The sequence below is a fragment of the Notamacropus eugenii genome, chromosome 6, assembly GCF_028372415.1.
Source record: "Notamacropus eugenii isolate mMacEug1 chromosome 6, mMacEug1.pri_v2, whole genome shotgun sequence".
Taxonomy (NCBI): domain Eukaryota; kingdom Metazoa; phylum Chordata; class Mammalia; order Diprotodontia; family Macropodidae; genus Notamacropus; species Notamacropus eugenii.
The window spans coordinates 212,084,040-212,106,660 of record NC_092877.1 but is presented as its reverse complement, the minus strand read 5'-3'; the positions used below and the strand labels follow the sequence as shown (position 1 = coordinate 212,106,660).

General features: G+C 36.9%; 1 protein-coding gene across 2 annotated transcripts in view; it reads left to right on the top strand.

Annotated features, from left to right (window-relative positions):
* The window catches only part of COL4A2 (collagen type IV alpha 2 chain), a 287,494-nt gene that overhangs the window by 183,203 nt on the left and 81,670 nt on the right, over nt 1-22,621 (top strand). For both annotated transcript variants that reach the window (XM_072621981.1, XM_072621982.1), the window contains exons 16-20: nt 1,389-1,433; nt 8,590-8,643; nt 10,110-10,176; nt 14,856-14,966; nt 15,736-15,885. In XM_072621981.1, coding sequence (XP_072478082.1) covers nt 1,389-1,433; nt 8,590-8,643; nt 10,110-10,176; nt 14,856-14,966; nt 15,736-15,885 — 427 coding nt within the window. The remainder of the gene's footprint in view (nt 1-1,388; nt 1,434-8,589; nt 8,644-10,109; nt 10,177-14,855; nt 14,967-15,735; nt 15,886-22,621) is intronic.

Genomic DNA, 22,621 nt, shown 5'->3' with positions numbered 1-22,621 from the left:
AGCTTTGCAACCAAAAAACAGGAATTCAACCTTTTTAGGGCTGTGAGATCTCTTCACATTGGTCTGAACTCCGTGTCAGCAGTTAAAGAGTAGATTATGTGAAAAATTGTTCCTTAAGTAACCAAAATTCTTGAAGAATAAAGGGAGTCTTTCATTTTCATAGTCTGTATAATTGATTTTCCTCCCTTCTCTTTGTGTCACACAGTCCCATGCACTTAAACTTTCACCCACCCCCAGAATATGGGAGACTTGACCTCAATGGTTCTTTACCCCTCTTTGAGAACTCTACAGAAATTTGATCCAGATTTTTCAGGTAGTCTTAGGAACATTTTCGTTTAATTAAATGCATATGGCAGCTTGCTAAGGAATAATTCACATGAAAGCGAAAAGGAGGATAAATAATTATTTTGTCCCTACAGAAGTTGCAAGGTTTCTTTCTCAGGAAAATATGTCACACTGAAGAATATTCTTAGCTTTCAGAACAATACTATATATTTCCTTTGTGACTACGTTTGTCCTTTGTGTTTGTCCTTCATTTTCAAAGAAGACCATACCATCAGAGAAATAATGACATGACTTGCACTTGACTTTGCTTTGAGTGAGGGAGGGCTACGCAGGTCACCAGCATCACTTCTCCTCCAGAGTCATCTGAATCCAGTGACCAGATATTCATCAGGATGACTGGAGATGACCCAGGATACAATGGGAGACCTTGGCCTAAGGCCTAATTTGAATGTGAATATTATTTTCTGATATGAAAAACTGCTGCAGAATAATTCCCATAAGCCATTGATTCCAAGACCTGTTTTCATGTAGGCTAGAACAATTGCAGTGTGCCCTATGAGTATATAGTGCTATTTGTGCTGGATTTTCCCCCAAGTGGAGGAGACTGGAGCAAAAGAATTTGATATAAGTCTTTGAAGGAAATGAATGAAAAAGCCAAGATATTCTCTATAAAACTAACAAAAATTTCTTGACTCAACAAAACTAAAGATGTTTTGGCTCATGCCCTCTTCTATAGAAATAAAATAATTCCCAAGATACATCCACTAATCTGATATTAAAATATGCAGTTTATGAAAATAAGTTTTATCTGTCCCTCTAGGTGGAATTAGGATATCTTCACCAAAGTGGACATCCACAAACACCTGTGGTGTCGTTCTCAGATACTGTCTCACACTCAGTCGTTCACTGCCATTTATTTTCGGACTAGGTTTATAGTGAACACATCATGTTTTGATCTTTTAAAAGTCACTTAAAAGTTTACATGTACTTTGAGGGGGAAGGGAAAGAATATCCTACAATAGTGCTTCCCTGATATAAAGATGTTATCTTCCCCAGTGGCACATTTGGGATCATTACTGATATTGGGTTTTTTGTCAATGCAGGGTTTGCCAGGCCTGAATGGTGAACCAGGAGAACCAGGAGAGAAAGTAAGTGTGAGACTCCAAAATGAGTCTTTTCTGTAAGTGAAACATTTTGGATTACCAGAAAACAAACAAACAAACAAACACACATACACACACACGTACGCACACACCAAAAGCTATGTCCAGCTTTCGTTAATGGGAAACATTTAAAACACTCTTTGAGTGTTCAATAGAGTTGGTACTCCTTTCTCCTCAGTCCGATCATCCTGCATTTCTTTACTTCCATGAGCCCAGCCATTGAAGTCCTTCTTTTGGAATTCCTTTGCATCTTCATTTCCTGACTCCGAGTTCACCTTCAAGGCTCTACATCTTTTAGCTGTAGGTGGATAATCCAGATTACTATATAAATAAGCCAAGCTTCTCATTTTCTTCCACCTCACTCATTCATTGTCAAACTGTTCTTTCATATGTAAATTCCTTGGCCCAATGCAATACTAGATGCTGGTCATTTCCAAAGGGAGATTGGATTAATGAACTTTCTTGCAGGCTGAATCTGATTTGTAATACTACGTACCATAATATCACCAAAATAAAATACACCATGATATTTCTTTATATTTACCTCATACATTAATCAACACTCAACATTTGCTTTTATTTGTTTGTTTTTAAATGAGACAATCATCCTAAAATGTGTTCTTTGGACAGATTTTTGACCATTCTCTAAAGGAAAATATTATATGGGAAAAGCATTATATATCTAGACCTCATGCAGAGTCTTTTTTAATGATATGTAATATCAGAGACAGTACACTTATAATTTATTTTATTTTCAATTCACACATAAACCAGCATTAAAAAATATCAATTCATTGTGCAAGGAATGTTTCAGTAACTTAGTCTTTCATGGGGCTAATCACATGAGTGGTAGTGGTAATAGAGGGAGTATATCTGAAAATTACTTCAATGTTAAAAAAAACCTTACAATTAGTACTATTAGTAATAATATATCTATACACATGTTTGTGTGATCCCAGTTGACTACAAGTGTGAACTTATTAAAAAAAAATAAACAGCTGGATGGGAACTAAGGCTTGAGTCTATGACCGCAAAGCAAAGCAGTAATCATTCTGCCACATGTGAATTGAATCCATAACCTTATTAGGATGGTATTCTAATCAAGTGCTCTAATCAGATATAAACAGAACTCTGAAAGGCATTTCAGAGTCTTTACATTAGATTCTCAATTCTCCATGCTAACAGAAGGAAGCAGAAAGGCAGAGAACTGAAATTCACATGTAGTCTCTTTAACCTAATTAATAATGTAGTTTTCTCCCATCCCTTCTCCCTGCCCTACCCTCTTACTAGGGGAATCTTTCATGGGATGCAAGGATTTAGCCAAATCAAGGAGTATGGTACCAAGTACAAAGAAACCACCATGATGTGTAGTGTCACTTCAGTGCTCCCTGAGCTCTTTGCAAGCAGTTTTATGAGAGCTGGTCCCCTTCTGGAACCATTCTGGGCATTGGCTTCCAAGACATTTAAATTATGAACCATGTCAATAAGCCACTGGCAAATAACTAGAAGTTAATGATATAGCAAAAGCTATCTTCATGTCAGGATCCTTATTTCTATCCTTAATTTATTAATTAATAAGGCTACTACAACCTGCACTTTTTGGGTTATTTTTCCAGTCTCATCCTTCACTGACTTCTAAGGAGCACTGATACCATACAATAGTTTATGATCTGTAGCTATAATGTCCCTTGGTTCCCTATTTACTGGTTCCTCTATGCATTCTCCATACCTATGCTGAGGCACGACACTGCTTCAAAGATCCACAACACCTAATTATTGATAGTATTCTGAAAATAAGAGGAACTTACATATCCCAGATAGTAACAATAATATATAGATGGAGAGAGACAAAAGCTGATGTTCCTCTCTCAATCAATGCTTTAAAGCATAGAGAAGGTCCCAGAATTACAGGATTACAGAACTGAAAAGGACTCCAGGAGCTATCTAATCCCACCCATCACTGAACTAAAATCTCTAATAAGTGGTCATCCAGACTTTGCGGTGAAGACCTCTAGTGTCTGCAAATCTACTACCTCCAGAGGCAGTCCATTCCACTTTTAGACAAATATAATTACGAGGGGGTTTTTTCCCCTCTTATATCAAGCCAAAATTTGTCTATCTGCAATTTCCACACATTGTTCTGAGTCCTTTCCTCTGGGGCCAAGCAGGACAAGTTTCATCCGTCTTCTACCCAAGTGTTTAAATACTTGAAAATATCTGTCATGTCCCCAGGGTATTCTCTTCCCCAGGCTAAATTTTCCCACTTCCTTCAACTGATTATGGTATTCTCTGTTCTCCAGCCCTGTCACCATCTTGGTCACAGAACCATGACAAGCTGGTCAGTTTCCTTTCAAAAAGATGTTACCCAAAACTGAACACAATACTCCTGTTAAATTCTGGTCAGGGGCAGACTGTCATTCTGAACACATCATGCCTCTGTTAATGTAGCCTTATATGACATTGTCTTTTTCACTTCCATGTCACACTGTTGATTCGTTGAGTGCACAGTTCACTAAAATTCTCCAAGTCTTTTTCACACAAGCTGCCTTCTAGCCACATTTTCTCTGCTTATATTTATGAAGCTGATTCTTTGAACTCAGCTGAAGGGCATTACATTTGTCTCTACTGGGCTTAATCTCTGACCTAACAGAAACTCAACTCTTATTTTGCCAATTTGATAAGCTTGTCATCTATGCCTTTATCCAAGTCCTTTATGAAAATGTGGAACAGATCATAGCTAAGAGTAGTTCCCCAGGAACATTCCACTGAAGACCTTCCTCCAGGTTGACATCAATACATGTATCACTACTCTTTAGTTCTGGTCACTCAACAATTTCTTAACCTACCCAACTATATTTTCATTTAGCTTGTACCTTCTCTGGTTTTGTCTACAAGGATAACATGACTTAGTAAAATTTAGGCATGAAGTGCCTATTCCATTCCCATGACCTAGCAACCTAATTCTAGTAACCTTGTCTAAAAAGGAAATGTAATTAGTTTATCATAAGCCCTGCTGAATCTATTCTGGCTCTTAGTGATCAGTTTCCCTTTCCAATGATTATAAACCATCCCCTTTAATATGTTAAAGAGTTTTTCCATGGATCAAAGTCAACTTTATTGACCTACAGCCAAAGGAATTCCCCCTCTTTTGAGAATCAGAATATCTTTTGCTCATCTTCAGTCCTGCATCTTCTCACCTGAGCTTCATGGTCCTTCCAAAAACTTTGATATTGGCTTTATGAAAAGTACACCCTAATGCCACAAATCCCTACTGAGTGAATCTGCCGTTTGTATCAGGCAGATGCTCCAACCACATGGTATCATTGTTTCTTTTGGAATTTTGTGAAGCCTGGCCCAGATGTTCATTTTTGGCAAATTTAATATAGCTTTCCACAGTTAGAACAGCTTGGAAAACAATAGATACTTTCCGTCAAGTGGGACTCTTTCAGTTGCTAAGAGGACATGGTTTACTTGATGAGGGAGTGGGGGGAGAAGGGGAATAGGAAATAGTTAGGGCCCATACAAATGACTCTCTCATTCTACTAGATAACATTATGATACATGACAACCACTTCCACTATGTGCTATCTTTCTTGCCAAGTTGTGTTACCTCCTGCTGTCTGTTCAGCTGTGTTCAGACATTTAATATTATAAAATGTAACTAGAAACCAGTTTCAGCTTCAGGGGATCTATTGTAAATAGCAATTTAAAAAATACATTTAGAAGGCATAAAAGAAAAGAAAACTGACTCCCAGGGATAGATTTTGGCTTTCATCACTAATATACACATCACGCTCTTCCTATGAGTTTATAGAAGTTCTGCAAGCAGTACCTTTCCAAAAGTATATGATTAGACTTTCTTTGAATTCAGCACTCTGTTCCTTTAAAATTAAATATTATTGAACAAGTTTTCTAGAAGTCCCAATTCTTTCTTTGCTTCTGATCTATCCCAGATAATCATTTAAAATGACAAGGCACCTGTGAGTACTTGATCCAGAAAACCCCCCAAAATCGTGCAAGTCAAGGAGTTCAGATCTCTGAGTCCTCCTCAAGAATACCCGTTAATTTCCCAAGCTGTTAAGAACATGCCTGCCTGAAAAGCTACCAAGTAGATGAAAGGTCTCACATTAAAGAAACAATGAAAAAATGTATTCAATTCCATTGATTAAATGGTAGAGTTGGCGTATGTGCCCAGGCAAGGCAACAATATTGGATACAAGACCATCAGTCCCAAAATGGTGCTGAGTTCTTGTGGCAAACGCTCAAAAATATAGAGAAAAATCCAGAATTGAATGTCTTAGTCTTTCATCATTGAGCATAGTCAAGTCAACAGGACTCCCAAAGTGTTCAGTCATACTTAGAGTGCTCATGGTGACATCAACCCATTCATGAGTTCTCTAGCCATTTGAGGAAATACTTTTGAAAAGGAACTAGTTGTTCCTAAACCATAAGGGGAGGGTGGTCAAAAGTGGAAAAAATACCAAAAGAAATTTTTAAAAAGCCCAATGGCACAGGAGTAATTATGACATTAACAAGAAAATGAAAATTAACAACTTAAAAAAGAATTAAATGTTATTATCCTTTCACTTTCTAGAATAGAAGTCTGTTTCTTAGTTGAAGTTGGCTTTTTACTTCAAAATAAGCATGAGCCATGGAAATGTTTTGATTGATGTTTAACTACAATTATTCTGTGACAAATCTTCATTTAAGAGCTTAATGTCTTTTGGGAGTATTAGGCCCACAAGTAAGATGCTAAAAGCCGTTCCTTCATGTATCCTTCTTGTAAGCATGATTAAGCTAAACCCCAGCATGAAGTTCAACTGATGTCACATTTAGGCATGGTTATTGAACCAAGTGAGTTTCATATGCACTGTTACAAGACTCAAGAAAAGAATGTCATAGCTATTCATGAATATTCTGAAGTGAAGACTGATGGTTTCAGTTTGGGCTTCAAGTTAAAACTATCCGTCATGTTCACTGTCTCTTCAGCTTACAAATTAGACAAGTTTGTCATCTTGTCTTTTATTCAAGTCATTGATAAAAATGTTGAACAGCATAGGACAGGTTTCTGGGGGTTTTTACCACGTACTTTTCATCTAAGCTGATAAGGAGCCATTAATATCTATTGATTGGGTCTGATCATTCAACCAGTTCCGAATTCACCGGGTCTATGTCATCCATCAGCTCATATTTGTTTATGTGAAGACAAGAAGCTTAGGGAAATGCTTTGCTGAAATCTAAGTGTACTGTGTCTACAACATTCCCCTGATATACCCATCCAGCTGCTCTGTAAGGTAGAAGAGGAAGAAAAAGTTAGTCCAGCATCACTTCTTTTTCATGAAGCCACACTGACTTTTAGTGATCATTGCATAAGAATTACCCTTTGTAAATATGCCAGGAATGGAAGTCAAGCTTGATTATGTATAACTTGCAGACTATGCCCTCTTTCCTTTTTAAAAACTAGGACAAGATTTGTTCTGTAGTTCTACAGCACTTCTCCCATTATCCACAAAGAATATAAGTTCGTAGGTGGAAGGGCTTTCTTTGATTTTCTATACATATTTAAATATAAATTGATTGAACAGATAAACTCGAGTTAATCTCAATGGGATTCTAAACAAGAGTTCCTCTTCACAGAACTATTTCTTCAGATTATTTTTTCCAGAGCTGTCCTAGTGGTGTCACCCTGGGTACTCTACTTGGAGAATCCCAACAGTCTCTCTCCCAGTTCCCATTGGTTTAACTGTGGTTGGGACTAGTCACAGAAGAGTCCCAAAACTGCCATAGTTGTTACAAATATTTTGCTGTTTGAGTCCCAGTACCAATGAGGAGTCCTTAGTCTAATCTAAAAAAAAAAAAAATTTAGTCCCTTTCTTACTTATCCACAATGTTCAATTATACAAAACAGCTTGATCCCCACTCCACTCACATACACTATAGGGGAGTTCATTGTTTTCCCAGAAAGAAGGACAACTTCTTTGATACATTCCCTTTTGACATCCATATCATGGAACATTGTGATTACTTGACAGCTTGACGCATTAGACTGATGATAATGGTGGTGGTGGTGTATTTGTTATCATAGCATGATTAAGCCAAGTAACTATGGCTATGTCTATATGGTAAAACATAAAATGGAGATTTGGTGCATTTCTATTTATTTGATCTAAACATAAACTTCTAATTAAATGATCATGACCAGAAATCTAATCCCCATTAGAGTTACGCTCTTTCTGGGATAGCTGGAAAGACAAGGTAAAATGCTCTGTCCTCACAAAGAAGAAGAAAAAAAAATTGCTTATCAAAGAAATCAATAAAAAGGTTTCCAAGTCAAAAGTCATGGAAGTCAAGAAGACTTTAAATTACCTAAATCCACTTGATTTCATTAAAGAGCAATAGACATCTAGCTGATTGTACTTAATGATACACCTATGTCAAAATGCTCTGAATAACTTTTTTTTTTTTAATCTGATGCTGATTTAATTAGGTTGATATTTAGGTCTATGTGGTCTTATTGACTATATTGTCCAGATTAAATGGATAAACCATTTCCAGATTTCCACCTCACTTTTTCTGTGTAAATGCAGTCATAACAAATTCTTATTTTATCTCTGCATCAGATACTAGGTGTGCTGAAGAGCAAGGCAGAGTAGGAAAACTTGGAAAATTCCACCTTCTCTTTAGCTCCACCTAGTGTCAAAGAGAATAAAAACCAAAACCTTTTTCCACTTTTAAAAGTCCAAAACTAAACTAATTTCAGTTTAGTCAAGTTGAAACTAAGATCTTATATAATTTAAAGCATACAGCCGTAGGCAAATAGATGTCTTAACTTAAAAAAAGGCAAATCTCAAGTCATTGATCCATGGAATTTTGTTTGTTTGGAGTTTCTGCTAGATCTGCCTTTGGCAAAACAAATTAAATTCTTAGACTGAAAAAAGCTTCACATTTCTACACAAACACATCTGTAAGGAAAAACTTAACTATGTCAAAAAAGAAGTGAGTAACTTCCCTTAAGGAATTAGAAATCCATATAAATACATTGCCATAAAAATTTGAAAAATATTTAAGGAAAAAATTCCTAAATGAATAGTTATGATTATTCATGATTGATGATGTTGGGTTTTTATTTCTTCTCTCGTAGGGATTAAGAGGACTTGATGGATTTCCAGGAAGTGATGGCTATAAAGGACCACCGGTAATATATCTTTATCACGAGTATCAATAAATTATATTCATCTTTGATCTAATTATTTAAATTCATTTTTCTTGTGTTTGATTAGAATTTGAGAAGCATTATTGCTTCATAACTAGAAACGGGACCTTGACACTGGAAAGATTTTGTTCAGATCACAACTCTGGCACTGTGCGGCCCTGGACAAATCATTTAACTTCTCAGTACTCTAAACCAGCTGGTTGCATATGTAGCCAGCAACCAAAATAAAAAGTAATTGGGAAATATTAAACAAAAGAAATAAAAATACAACAAAATATGGAAAACATTACATTTTGGAACTAAGTCCGTATGTGGTACGCCCTCTCTCCTCCCTCTTTTCTACCTGTTGGACACCACTGTTCTAGGAAACTCTTTAATCCTCTAAGTTCCAAAAATGGTACCAGCCTGCTTTGATAAAGTTTCCTTATCCATCCCTGTATTCATTAAAGCAGTGTCAGTTTCTATCCCTTATCCTTGTGATTAGAATATAGTCCCGTCAGTTGCCTCCTTGCCTAAATACTGTAAATCTGAAAATTCATCTTTGATTGGATGAATAAAACAGCATTCAGCCCAGATATCATGAAAGTTTATACGTTGAGGAAAATAACCACCCATGCTGGTGCTTTCAGCAGGAGCTATGAATGGTGATTATAACCCCCTCCACATTTCTTTTCAGAATATCCTTAGACAGGAAAATTTCCTCCACTGCTCTTACTAGCTTGCTGGTGCTAGCGATGGGGATTGGGTAAAGAAATGGTTTGCACCAAAAAATTATGTCCTGATCATAAAATAGAATGAGGAAGAAAGACAGCTAAAGGTGAGAATTACCATTGAAAACTGAAGCTAAGAATTGGCATTGATAACTATGATGAAAGAAAGTTAATTCTTACTTGGGTGTTTACTGACAGAGGAACCTAAAACCCTGAGTTAGGGGTATAATAAAAGAAGTTAACGTTAAGGTGCATTATATACTTTATTTGTCCACTATGTGGCATATACCACAGCTGGAATTACAAAATGATAAAGAATCAGGCAACATCTGGAATAGTTAGTGGAGCAAGGTCAAAGAATTTATGTAGGTCTTGACCAAAAGATAATGACGAGAAGAAACACAAATTCCTTTGCAGTAATTTGAGGGATCTAAGTACCAAAGAGAAAGAACAGGCAGAGAAGTAAAATTAGAAAAGATGAGGAAAATAAACATCGTTGACTTGAGATTGAATCTTGAGAATAATTTGGATACTATGGAATTACTTCCTTAGACACATAACAGTGAGAGTGTCATACCATGTCCCATCCATTGATAGTTTAATCCACACGCTTAGGAATGATTGCACGAAGAAATCTTGCCCTATTTAAATAATCCTGAAGTTCAGCTTTGTTCTTTGAAAGTATGTTTCCAAAAGTTTTTCCTCTAAATAAACAATTCTCTCTTTTGCCATCTTTAGGGAGACATAGGTGACCGAGGTCCCCCTGGGGCACCTTCATATTCGCCCCATCCCTCTCTAATAAAAGGTATGTATATCATCTCTGCTAGTTTTGTTCCTTATAAAAAGAAGTAAGAAGATTGAGCATGGGAAAAAGAAAGACTTGTTAAGCATTTTCATAAATGAGCTTCTAGCGGACTAAGTGTTTAGGATTTTTACCTTAGGAAAAATATGTAATGTATCTTCACAAAGAGATAAAAAAGAATTGACTCTTCAAATCCCCCTGCAATCTGGCTTCTATCGCCATTTCTTAACTGAAACTACTTTCTCCATTCTCTCTTAATTTGCTAACTCCAATTAGCTTTCTCGGTCTTCATTCTCCTTGACCTCTCTGCAGCGTTTGGTGCAGATTTGCACCACCTTGCTCTCCCACGAACTCTGTGATGTGGCAGTCTCTTGCTTCCCTTCCCGCCTGTCCAATTGCTCATCTGTCTTCTTTGTCTGGATCACAATCATTCTCTGCCTCATTAAATGTGGGGCTTTCTCAAAGCTCTGTCTTAGGCCTTCTGTTTTCTTTCTATAATACATCTGAATTATGGTCTCGTATTAACAACTGCCTGATGAATTTCTCCACATGGATATGTTGTAGATATCACTCTTCATACGTAAAAAAAATAGAACTCATCTCTTTTCCAAACTTCCCCATTTTTGTTGATTCTAGTTTTTCAGATTCACAACTTTGGAGTCAATCTTCTCTCTCCCTCACTCTCGTATTCAATTAGTTATTTATTCTTGTTGATTATACTTCCATAACATCTCTTCCATCTGTCCCCTTCTCTTTATTCACACAATCTTTGCCCTCATTCAGACCATAATCAGTTCTGATCTAAATCATTACAGTAGCCTCTTAGTTGGTCACTCAGCCTACAGTCTCTCCCTCTTCCAAGTTATCTTCCATACAGCTCTCCTGAGATACAGTCCCACGTCTTCCAATTGCCTTTTGGGCATCTTGAATTAAATATCTCATAGGTATTTCAAATTTGGGCAGCTGGATGATGCAGTGAATAGACAGCTTCAGGCCTGGAGTCAGGAAGAGTTCAAATCTGGCCCCAGATATTTGCTAGTTGTGTATGTAACCCTGTTGGCCTCAGTTGTGTAAACCTATTGGCCTCAGTTTCCTCATCTATAAAATGAGGTGGAGAAAAAAACGGCAAACCACTCTAATACCTTTGCAAAGAAAACCTCTAATGGGGTCATGAAGAGTCAGGCACACCTGTAAACAATTGTTGTTACAACAAAAAGCTCAAATTCAGCATTTCCAAAATAGAACTTGTTATTTTTCCCCAGAAGCTCACCCCTCTGTTTACCTCCATCCTCTATCACTATCAAGGGTACCACCATCCTCACAATCACTGAGCCTCACAACCTCAACACGCCACCTCTCACTCTAAGCATCCAATATGCATATTTTTTTCGCTTCTTCCTTCACAATACTTCTCAGATATGTCCCCTTTATTCCATTCACACAGTCACCCCCTAAAATAAGCTTTCATTCATTATCTCTCACCTAGACTAGCGCAATAATTGCCTGGTTGGTGTCTTTGCCTCAGCTACTTCATGCACTCAGTAGTCAGAGTGATTTTCCTGAATCAAAGGACTGATCAAGTGTCTCCACCCTCCATTCAGTAAATTCCAGATGTTCCCTATTACCGTCAAGGTCAAATATAAAATCTTCTATCATCTAAAGTCTTTCACTTTTTTACCCTTCCTACCTTTCTTCTTATATTTCCCTCTACAAATTACAGCCTAGCTATACTAGCCTAATTACTGTTTCTCATCCATGACACTTTATCTCCCCTGTTTGTTGCCTTTGTGTCTGCATCTTTTGTCAAGAATGTTTTCCCTCCTCACCTCTACATCTTAGTTTGCCTTTCTTCCTTCAAGCTCAGATCTTACCATGTGCAGGAGACCTTTTGGGGTCTCCTTTCCCTTCCACCTCTCATTCTTAATACTGCCAGGGCCTTCCTTCTGAAATTACCTCCCAGCTACTCTGTAGATATCTTACATGTACCTCATTATTTGTGTGTTGACTTTTCCATTGGAATGTTAGCTCCTTCAGGGCAAGAACCAGTTTTGCCCTTCTTAGCATCACCCATGTTTAGTGCTATTCTGGCACAAACACTTCAATGTTTGATGGCTGACTGTCACCTGTACACTATACTTCCATTATTTTTTTTTAGAATTGCATTAGCTTTTTTAGAAGCCATTATCTTAAGCTTTTGATAAACTTCCTAATCTTTTTTTTCATGAAATAATGCCAACCTTAAGACTCACTTTGAAGTCAGAGGACACAAATTTCAGCCCTTCCATCATCTCTGTGATTATGGACAAAACTCTTAAAAACCTCCCATAAGCTGTAAATCACAATGATCCTTTGATTCAGTGACCCCCTACCTTGTTCTTGTACAATTGGTCTTTTAACCCTAAAGATAATCTCTTTTGTTTTAAATTTTCATCTTGTTAGCTTCATCCCTGAATTTCTGCTACTAAAATCATTTTGAATCTGGATGGTGTAGTCTATAGGATTAGCTTTCCCTCTTTTAAGCAGATTTCATCAGCATTCTTTATATTTTAGCAAATCATTAATGAAAATGTATAATGATGCTCAGAACAGAACTCCACGATAGGGCAATTGACATTAAGTGGCTAATTAGATATAGATTTAGAACTCAATGGGACCTTAGAGATAATCTGGTCCTACTGTGTCATTTTACAGATTAAGAAACTGACACGGAGCCCTCCACTAATCAATACCCTTTGGCTATAATTCAACTTGTAATTTTACTTCTCCCAGAGGCTATCATGGAAGATATGGAAACCAAAATATACGAAGCATACCTTATTCCCTTAATCTACTAAGCTTATATCATGAAAAGGGAATTAAATTATTTCAACATTACTTTTTTGGTTTCAAAAAAGGCTTCTTAAATCTTAATTGTCATATTTATCTTGTAAGCTTTGGGAATGGATTCTTTTTTTTTTCAAATGTTTATTAGTGACATATTGTATATTTTCCTAAAACATTCCACTACTCCTAATTTTGTAAGAACAAAATGTGAACAATACCCACTTTTTTTTCACAATACATATACTGTATCTTTATTAGCTTGAAGAGTGTTTTCTAAAACAATGAATTGGCTTGTGTAATGAAAATGGCATCCTTTTTTAATTTTTAAATCTTTTAACTGTGACTCTGATAACCACCTTATGAACTTCAATAGGTCATTTAAATTCTCTGGGTTTCAATTTTCTCACCTGCAAAAAAAAGAAAGTTGAACCAGATGATTTTTAAAATTCCTTCCAGGTTAAAAAAAAAAATCACACGGGTAGAAAGCCTGTGATTCTTCTTTTGACCACTAGATGGTAGTCCTATGTCATCAATAAGGCATAATGTCAATTTCGGTTAGTTTTTTTGAGGCCTGTCAGAAATTGAAGAATGAGTCCCATAGAAGAATTTATCTCAAAACACATGTCTTTTTTAGTCAGAATTCATATAAACATAGAATTTGAACATTGGAAGGGGCCTCAGAATTAAACTTTTTCAATCCTACCCATACCATAAATTCAATCTATAACTTCCTTAAAATTTAGCCGTTGCTTAAAACACCTCCAGGGAGAGGTAACTCACTACCTGTCAAACTGAACATTCCATTTTTGTGAGGGGGGTTTATTTTGCTGAAATAAGTTTCCCTGTGACTTCTATCAATTGTTTCTAGTTCTACTTTCCAAGGCCAAGCAGAATAAATTTAATCTCTTTTCCACATGGCAACTGGATGAGTATTGGTAAACTAAAATATCAAAAAGTATTCCCAGAATGTCTTGGTGCATGTTTCACAAGTTACTGAAAAAAAGAAAACTGATCACTTGCTGACACATGTTACATGGGGGAAAATAAATAAATGTGTACACACGTTCATGAATAATATACATATACACACATTAACATTCATACAAAATCCACCCTATATTGTATTAATGAAATATGTACGATTTTATTCCTATCCAGGACTGATGCTATTCAAAAGCATTACTTGCTACAACTGAAATAGTTATGGCAGCTTAAAGTAATTAGAAAGCATTTTGGTATATTTTTCTTTTATTATTTTTTAAAATTGATTTTATTTTTAATTCATGGAACAAAACAGTACAATAAAAAAAAAGATTGCACATGAAATTGCAAATCTGCCGTGTACAACTTGCTATCCCCTCTAAATATACAAGAGTTAGCATGGAAATTGATTTTTTCCTTTTTTTTTTCCCTTCCTGCATCTCTCCCCCCTTGAGATGGCAAATTACTCTCTACAAACTTCTATTTGTCAGTTCCTTCTCTGGATATACATAGCATCTTTCTTCATATGTCCTTTATTTTTAATTTGGGTGTTTATAATAGTCAAAGTGACTTAGTCAGAGTCATTCTTAAAACAATATTGCTGTATGATCTTCATCATTTTGTGCAAGTCTTTCAATACCTTTTTAAAATCAATAAGCTCATCATTTTTTAAAGCACGATAGTGTTCCATTACAACCATACACCACAACTTGTTCAGCCACTCCCCAGTGGATGGGGATCCCTGCAATTTCCAGTTGTCTACTTTTTTCAACATTTAGCAAAAACTGGAAGGATTTCTGTGATGTTATTTTTATCATTATGACATGTACTTAATAACTAGAATAACAATCGTATTCTTGTTCTATGGGATGTTTCAGGTATAAGAGGTGATCCAGGAGATTCAGGGGCTCGTGGCCCTGATGGAAGTCCAGGTGAACCAGGAGACCCTGGCCTGCCAGGTCCCCGGGGCACATCCGAAGGAGATGGAGGTAATAGACATTCATATTAATCAAACTATTAGTATTTTCAAAATCCAGTTGCATAGGATTGCATATAGCTATTTTAATACATTTTCAACTAAGAGCTAAAATTTCACAGGATAATTGTTTTATTTTTGTTTATTTTGGATTTTTTTGTAAAGTTGGTGTTAGAATTTCAAGGCATACAGAATTCTAGACTAAAACTAGTCCATTGTGATATTATGGTCTAATGAAAAAAATAGCAGATTTGGAGACAGAAAACTTAAATTTGAATCCTGATTCTATATTGATGTCACAAATAATAAAACTTTCTAGTGCTGAGTTTTGACCTTCTTTGAAATTAGTAACTCATAATCTATGAAACAGAATTTTTTTGGTAAGTAGTTCTCAATGTTTCACCCAGACTGAAAGTACAGTAGTCATTCACAGACCCAGTCCCAGGCTTCAACCCACTCCACTTTTCTGACTTGAATCAGTGTACCCCACCCTCCTAAGAACTCACCATAACAGTGCCAGAATTGTTGCAGCTTTGGTCCCACTTCAGGTCCAAACTCAAGTCTACCACCCTCAGTCTCCCCTAGCATGCACCACTATGTCTCACTCAGAGCACAATTTTAAATACAATATTATTATAATGTGTTATAATTATATCATGTATAATTATAATAAATTGTCTATTGTTTCTTATATTTATGATTATAATATGTTATAAAAATATTAATATTCAGAAACAACTTTAAAGATCTGATGTTGTCTGTTTGTATTTGATGGAATTCAGTTGAACGAAGAGGTCTTCCAGGTGAAATGGGAGCCAAAGGTTTTATAGGTGACCCAGGTTATCCAGCTCTATACCCAGGACCTCCAGGTACAGATGGAAAACCAGGACTTCCAGGACCACCTGGACCTGCTGGTCCACCAGGACCAGATGGTAAGTGGAGAAATAATGGGAAGCAAGGATATTGTCTTGGGAATAAAATATTTCATTAACTTAATTTTTACTAGATGGATTTTTTTCCATACTTGATATCTTAAAATACACACTTATCACTCCCCCCTTGAACTGTTGCAAAAACCTCTTTGCAAGTCTTCCTACATCACCTTTGCCTCTTTCTATCCATATCCCCTTCAGCAAATCCTTTACAATTCTACATATTTTGTGGGTTACCACACAAACTGAGATTTCTCTGGTTTCATCTCTTTGCTAAAGGTTTCAGCAAATAACCTTGATGTTTCAGAACTATTCCAGAAACCATATTTATTATAAAGTCTGTAGCTATGGAAAGCTAAGTTCCTGTAAGAGCCAGGTTTACTAAGGAAATGATGCTGGTCGAGTTCATTACTTGTTGGCATTGGAGCACGGTAAATTGAAAAAAGAAAAAAAAAAAGCAGAGCATAGAATTATGTCTTTTAAAAGCTCATAATTGAAAGTTAACTTTGCCTTTATTTCAGAACCTCGATTTAAGTGTGATAAGGGCAGAAAGCATTTCACCTTGCCTTAGCTCATAATCTGCTAACATAACTGGTTTGCAAACAGAAATTAAATTACTTGTATTCCCTATTGGATGCTGATGAGGGAATTTGTAAAGCAGATGGAATGCTATCAGATGACTTTCATCAAATAAAGTAAAAACAGCATTCAACAGAAGTTTTCATCCGAAAAGACATTTTTCCCACACTAAGACATATTTATTTCTCAAAAATATTTTTAAGCAATCATGTTGTACAAAGAACAGTCAACCCTAATGGACTCGTTAACATTTCTGGCTCTTATAGGAATTTAACTATTCCTTTCTATAGAATAATTCTGCTCATAATAGGCTTAGTTCTCTCAGAGCCCAGCATTTTCTGGAATAAAATTATTGGACTTTTTAAAAATAAGATTTCAATAAGTTTTGCATATTTTGATGAAAAAAGCCTTAATTTTCACCATTTTGAAACTCTAGTGCAGTCATATCCAGGGAAAAGAGTTTTCTTTCAGTGTAGAAAATGTTGCTTGCTTTCAGGTCTGAGTCACTTTTTTTCCTAAGTCAATGATAAGGATTAAACAGCAGATCAAATCCATTCTGCTTCTGATTAAGCTAAAATGGTTCTTGGTTAGTTGCTACTCCACTTCTTACGAACAACTTTGAGAAACCAAGAAATCCAACATTATTTTGCAACATCAGGCTTAGAACATGCAGCTGATGAGAAGGAAATTAACTGTAGATGACCTGGATATACCTAAATGGACTTGCAACATGACTTAAAACAAGCACCTCTTTGGAAGTCTGGTGAATCTTTTGGACTCCTCAGGATAATGTTTTGAAATAAACAAAATGAACTGTATAGGATTACAAAGGAAAGCAAAGGTTAGCGAAGATAAAGATGTCATTTTTTCCCACCCAAGTTCATGGACCCTGCTAAACCTCCATAAGATCCCTTTGATGGACCTCAGATTAAGAACCCCTGTCTTAAACTGAACCACAAAGTAACAATGCCAAATTTATAAAGTTACTTCCTCAAAAACACCTGAAGAACTAGTTAGTACCTTATATTTCAAACTATGCCCCCAAGATAAAAAAATCTCTGAATCACTAAATTATGTGGAGAGATAGTAGTTTTAATGTTATTAGATTTTCCTTTCCTCCTTGTTTCCCCAAATCTTAAATATATTTACTCACCTATTATCATTCAGAAAGAAAGGTGCATACACAACATTTTTACCTATTTAAGTATTTTCCATTTTCCTACTGAGATATTTTCTTTTTAGTATGAACTCATACGTATAACTGAGACTTGATGGGATAAAACCCATAGGTGGAATATGGCAATGAACTGGTAGACCTTATTCAAGAGGAAATGATTAGGTAAAAAGGGCAGTAGAGCCATATCTCGAGAAGTTATATTCCTGTATAAAAGTCCATGAACCAGAATGGAGAACTGTCATGCAAAGCATTTAGGTGAGGAACAAGGAAGGAAAAAAACACAGATACTGTGGTGGGAATATATTGCCAACTACCCAGCCAAAATGAGGAACTGGGTGAGTTCCAGAAGCAAATCACAAGGCTGGTACAGACGCAAGATATAACAGTGATAAAGAACTCCAAATATCTAGACATCTGTTCAGCACTGCTCACTCTCTCTGTCTCTCCACTAACAGCAACGTAGCCAAGAAATGGTAATTTCATTCTTCAGAATGAAGACTGGAGTAGGGGTAGGGGGGTATCAAGAGGAAATGTATACAAGCTGACCAACGAGGAGAAATCAGATGCCAAAATAGAAATAACTGCAATGTTAAGAATCAGTGATCATGCTGTCTTAGAGTTCCTAATCAATAAGAAGGAATGGTGGATGCTGACTGACTGATGCCCACCCTAGACTATAGCCAGGTAGAGTATATTTAAAGAGTCCAAAGAAGGAAAGGAAGGACTCTACAAGAGTAAACTCAAGCAAAATGAGACACTGTCAAGAATCAAGTCCAAATGACACAGAATGATGTTCAAGACACTGTGCTGGGGATATCAAGGTAAAAATGAAATGTCCCCTGTCTTCTAGGAAATTATATTCTATTTATGGGGTACAACATGTAAAAGGATAAGTAAATACAAGATAATTTGAGAAGGGAGAGAGCACTTACCACCAAGTGAGCAGAAGCTTGGGATGACATGTCAGAGAATCCTTCAAAAAAACAATGAACTCTTGCCTGAACCCTGAAGGAAGATGAAGATACTGATGGGGTGATACAGTGGTTTGAGTACACTTCTGCCTAAAGGATAGTTTTCATACATGCATGAGAGATGGAATGTCAAGTTAGAGGAATGGCTAGTAGTCTACTTTGGTTGGAAAATAGGGTGTGATGTAAGGAATAATGTGAGCTAAGACTAGAAAATAGGTTGGAGTCAGGTCATAGAGGACTTCAAATGCCAGGCTGTGGAGTTTATATTTTCTCTTCCAGGCAACAGGGACCCACCAAAAGCTTTTGAGCAAAAAGTAGTCATGTGGTCTGACCTGTGCTTTTAGTCGAATTACTTTGTCTGCTGTTTATAGGGTAGATAAGTAAGGGAGAGACTGAAAGCAAGAGACCAGTTAAGAGCCTATTACAATAGACCTGACAAGAAGTCTTATGTTATTAAACTAGAGTAATGATCTTGTGAGTGGAAGGTTGAGGACAGAAGGGAGAGATATTATGGGCATAGAAGCCACAAGACAAGTTGAATGTGAGATATGAAGAAGAAGGAAAAGGTGACAATGGAAATCCTAATGTGAAACTGGGTGACTGGTAGAATAGTTAGTGTCCTTAATATAAAAAGGGAAATTTGGAGGAGTGAGGTGGGGAAATGGTAAATTCCAATGTGGACATGTTGGGTCTGAGATGCCAATGGGATATTTGAAAAATCATTGAGAATGGGAGATTCAAGAGAAGGAGAAATGTCCTTATTTTTAAAAAAAGGAGACCTTTCATTCAGACTCCTCCATCGGAGACTGGGTAGTTTGACTTCAGATCATGTCAAAAATATTTGGAAGTGTTAAGGAAAGGGACAGTGCATGAGCACTTAGAAAAAGAAATATTTACAAAGAGACATTAACTGATTAATATCAGTTAATCCAAAAGAAGTCATGCTAAGCTAACTCATTACTTTTTTGGATATAGTTACTAGACTGGTAGATCAGAGGAATATAGTCAATATGGTAGGCTTCTATTTCAGCAGTGCATTTACCAGTGTCGTGCTGTGTTTTTATGGGAGGAATGTGTTTTAGATTGTAGGGTGAGTAGCAGACTCAGAATCATATTTGCTGTTTCTCTAAGTCATAAGTTGGTTATTAATCAGGTTGTTTAATCACGCGTAGAGCTAATCTCTCTTGTTACCTTTTATTAAGCTATATTGGTCTGAAACTTTTTTTAAGAACTGCTTGAATGACTAAAGAGTGTTGACTAAAGGATGGACCTTAAACTAGATGAAAGTTTCTTACTGAGTGTCAGTCATAGACCGTATAAAATTACTATCAATGACTTGCATAAAGGTATCAGATTTGCACCAGCACAAAACTGGAATGAATAGTTAACATTTTGGATAACAGTATCTTCTTATGGTTCAGCCATTTCAGTTGTATGTGACTCTTCTTGACCCACTCGGGGTTTTCTTGGCAAATGTACTAGAATGGTTTGTCATTTCCTTCTCCAGCTCATTTTACAGATGAGGAACTGAGGCTGACAGTGTTAAGTGACTTGCCCAGGGTTACACAGCTTAGTAAGTGTCTGAGTCCAGATTCAAGCTCATGACGCTGAATCTCCCTAATTTCAGGACTGGGAGTCTATCCACTGCACCACCTACCTGCCAGGATAGCAGATTAAGCATCCCCAAAAAGACTCTGACCCCTCTACCCAGTTAGTTCAGTTTTGATTTCAGAACAAAATAAGGCACTTCTTAAGTCATCAAACAATTAATAGAGGAGATTTGCTTAGCCCTGACGTACCAACGAACAGGAACTTGGACAGATATCAAGAGAAGGGCCTGGCAATGTTATGTCCATGGGGTTACACAGCATCAGACACAACCAAAAAACAACTTAGCAAAGATATGCAGCAAGGATATAATGGTCTTAGCATCTGTAGGTGTGTCCCAGCCTCCTTTCTCCCTTCTCCCTTCTATATGGAAACTCATCAAGGCAGCTAGGTGTTGGAGTGGTTAGAGCACCAGTGCAGGAGTCAGGAGGACCTGCGTTCAAATCTCACCTCAGACATTTGACACTCACTAGCTGTGTGACCTTGGGCAAGTCACTTAACCCCAGTTGCCTCATCCTGGGTCATCACCAGTCATCCTGATGAATATCTGGTCACTGGGTTCAGATGACTCTGGAGGAGAAGTGAGGCTGGTGACCTGCACAGCCCTCCCTCACTCAAAACGAAGTCAAGTGCAAGTCATGTCATCATTTCTCTGATGGCATGATCTTTGGCAATGAAGGATGAACACACACACAGAAACTCATCAGGCTATCAGTACAGGATGTCATAACTCCCATTGGTATTCAGATATACACCAAGTTGGAGGATCCCCACTCCATTTGGAAGGGATTTTTTTATGCCCTTAGGTGACCAGGAAACTGTATCAAGGAAGTCATGAGCCAATCTGGGGGCTAGAATAGCTTTGTCGATTTTTTTGGAAGACTAATCTCTTTGGGGAGATTGAGACAGAATATGCTCATACTATCACAACACGCTACCATGATTAGTTGAAATATAGAGTCCTGTTATTGGAGTCAAATAATTAGCCTCACAGCTATAATACAGTAGAGGCATGGCTAGACAGCAGTTTGTATGAAAAAAGGAAAAGACCCAGGAGTCTTACTAGAGTACAAGTTCGTGAGGAGTCAACAATATGACATGAAAGCTGAAACAGCTAATACAATCTTAGATCATGTAATTAAAAACAAAATGAAGGAAGGTACATTATTGTTCTACCAACCCTAGTCAGACCACGTGTGAAACATTGGGTTCAGTTCTGCGTACTTCGTTTGTGTAAGGACACTGTCAGAGCATACCAAATTAGGGGAACTATCATGATGGAGAAAGACTCAAGTTCATGCCATGGGAGCGTAAGACAAAGGAAAGGGGGAGGTTTAAGCTTTTAAAAGAACATCTTAGGAAATATATTATAATTTTTCTAGTGTTTGACTTTCATTTGAGAGATTGGACTTGTTCTGCTTGGCCACAGAGGGAAGAGCTTGGTCCAACAAATACTGGAGAGATTTGGGCTCAATTTAAGGGAAAACCTTCACTAACAACCAGAAATGATAAATGTGAAAAATGTCCTCTTTTTAGTGATCTCTCCATCACTTCATGCCTTCAAGCAGAGACTGGATGACTCCTTTCTCAGGGATGTAGAGGGCATTCCTATTCAGTGTAATTTGAACTCAGAGACTTCCAACAAGGAGATTCTATCATAGCAATGAATTCAAGAAAAGAATAGAAAGTGTAAACATGAAGAAAAATGAAAAAAATTTATCACCTTCATTTTCCTTTAGGAAATCATTTAAGGACTTAGCCTTTTCACGTATGATTCCAGAGTCTACCAGAATGCTTTTTTAATAACAATCCTGCATTTTTGAGGTACTAAACATTTTCTGTGTCCCTGCTAGCTTTCATGTGTCATCTGCAGAAATTCCTCAAAAATTCCCATTTAATTTCTTATGCCAGCCCACAATACATCAAAGTCACTACATAGAAGGGATAACTGTACAGTATTTTTCAGGATATCCACATAACCAGCACTACTGTTTCTACCAGGAGACGGCAGTTTACTAGAAAGTGAAACCAATAGTTCAGTGGTATTTTAAAATCTATGTGCCAGCCTTACTTGGCTCTACTGCCTTCTAGATTTTCCTGTTTGGGATTGTTAGAGTAACATCAGGTGTTAGGCATAAATAACCTGATCTTTCCTAGAGGGGATGGAGAAAAGTAGCAGCTACTTGCCATCATGTAAAACAGTCTGGGTGCCTAAAATCAAAGGAGCTTGTCCAGCTGAATATACAGAGGCTGTCTAAAACTAGATTCAGATCCATATCAAGAAATTTGCCTTCTTTCTCTTGTGTGTTACTGTTACCACTGCTTTGTTGGGATCTGAGGATGTCTTTATTTCTGTCCTATTATAAGGGAACTTGTTCCGTTTTTATATGTGAAAGTATAT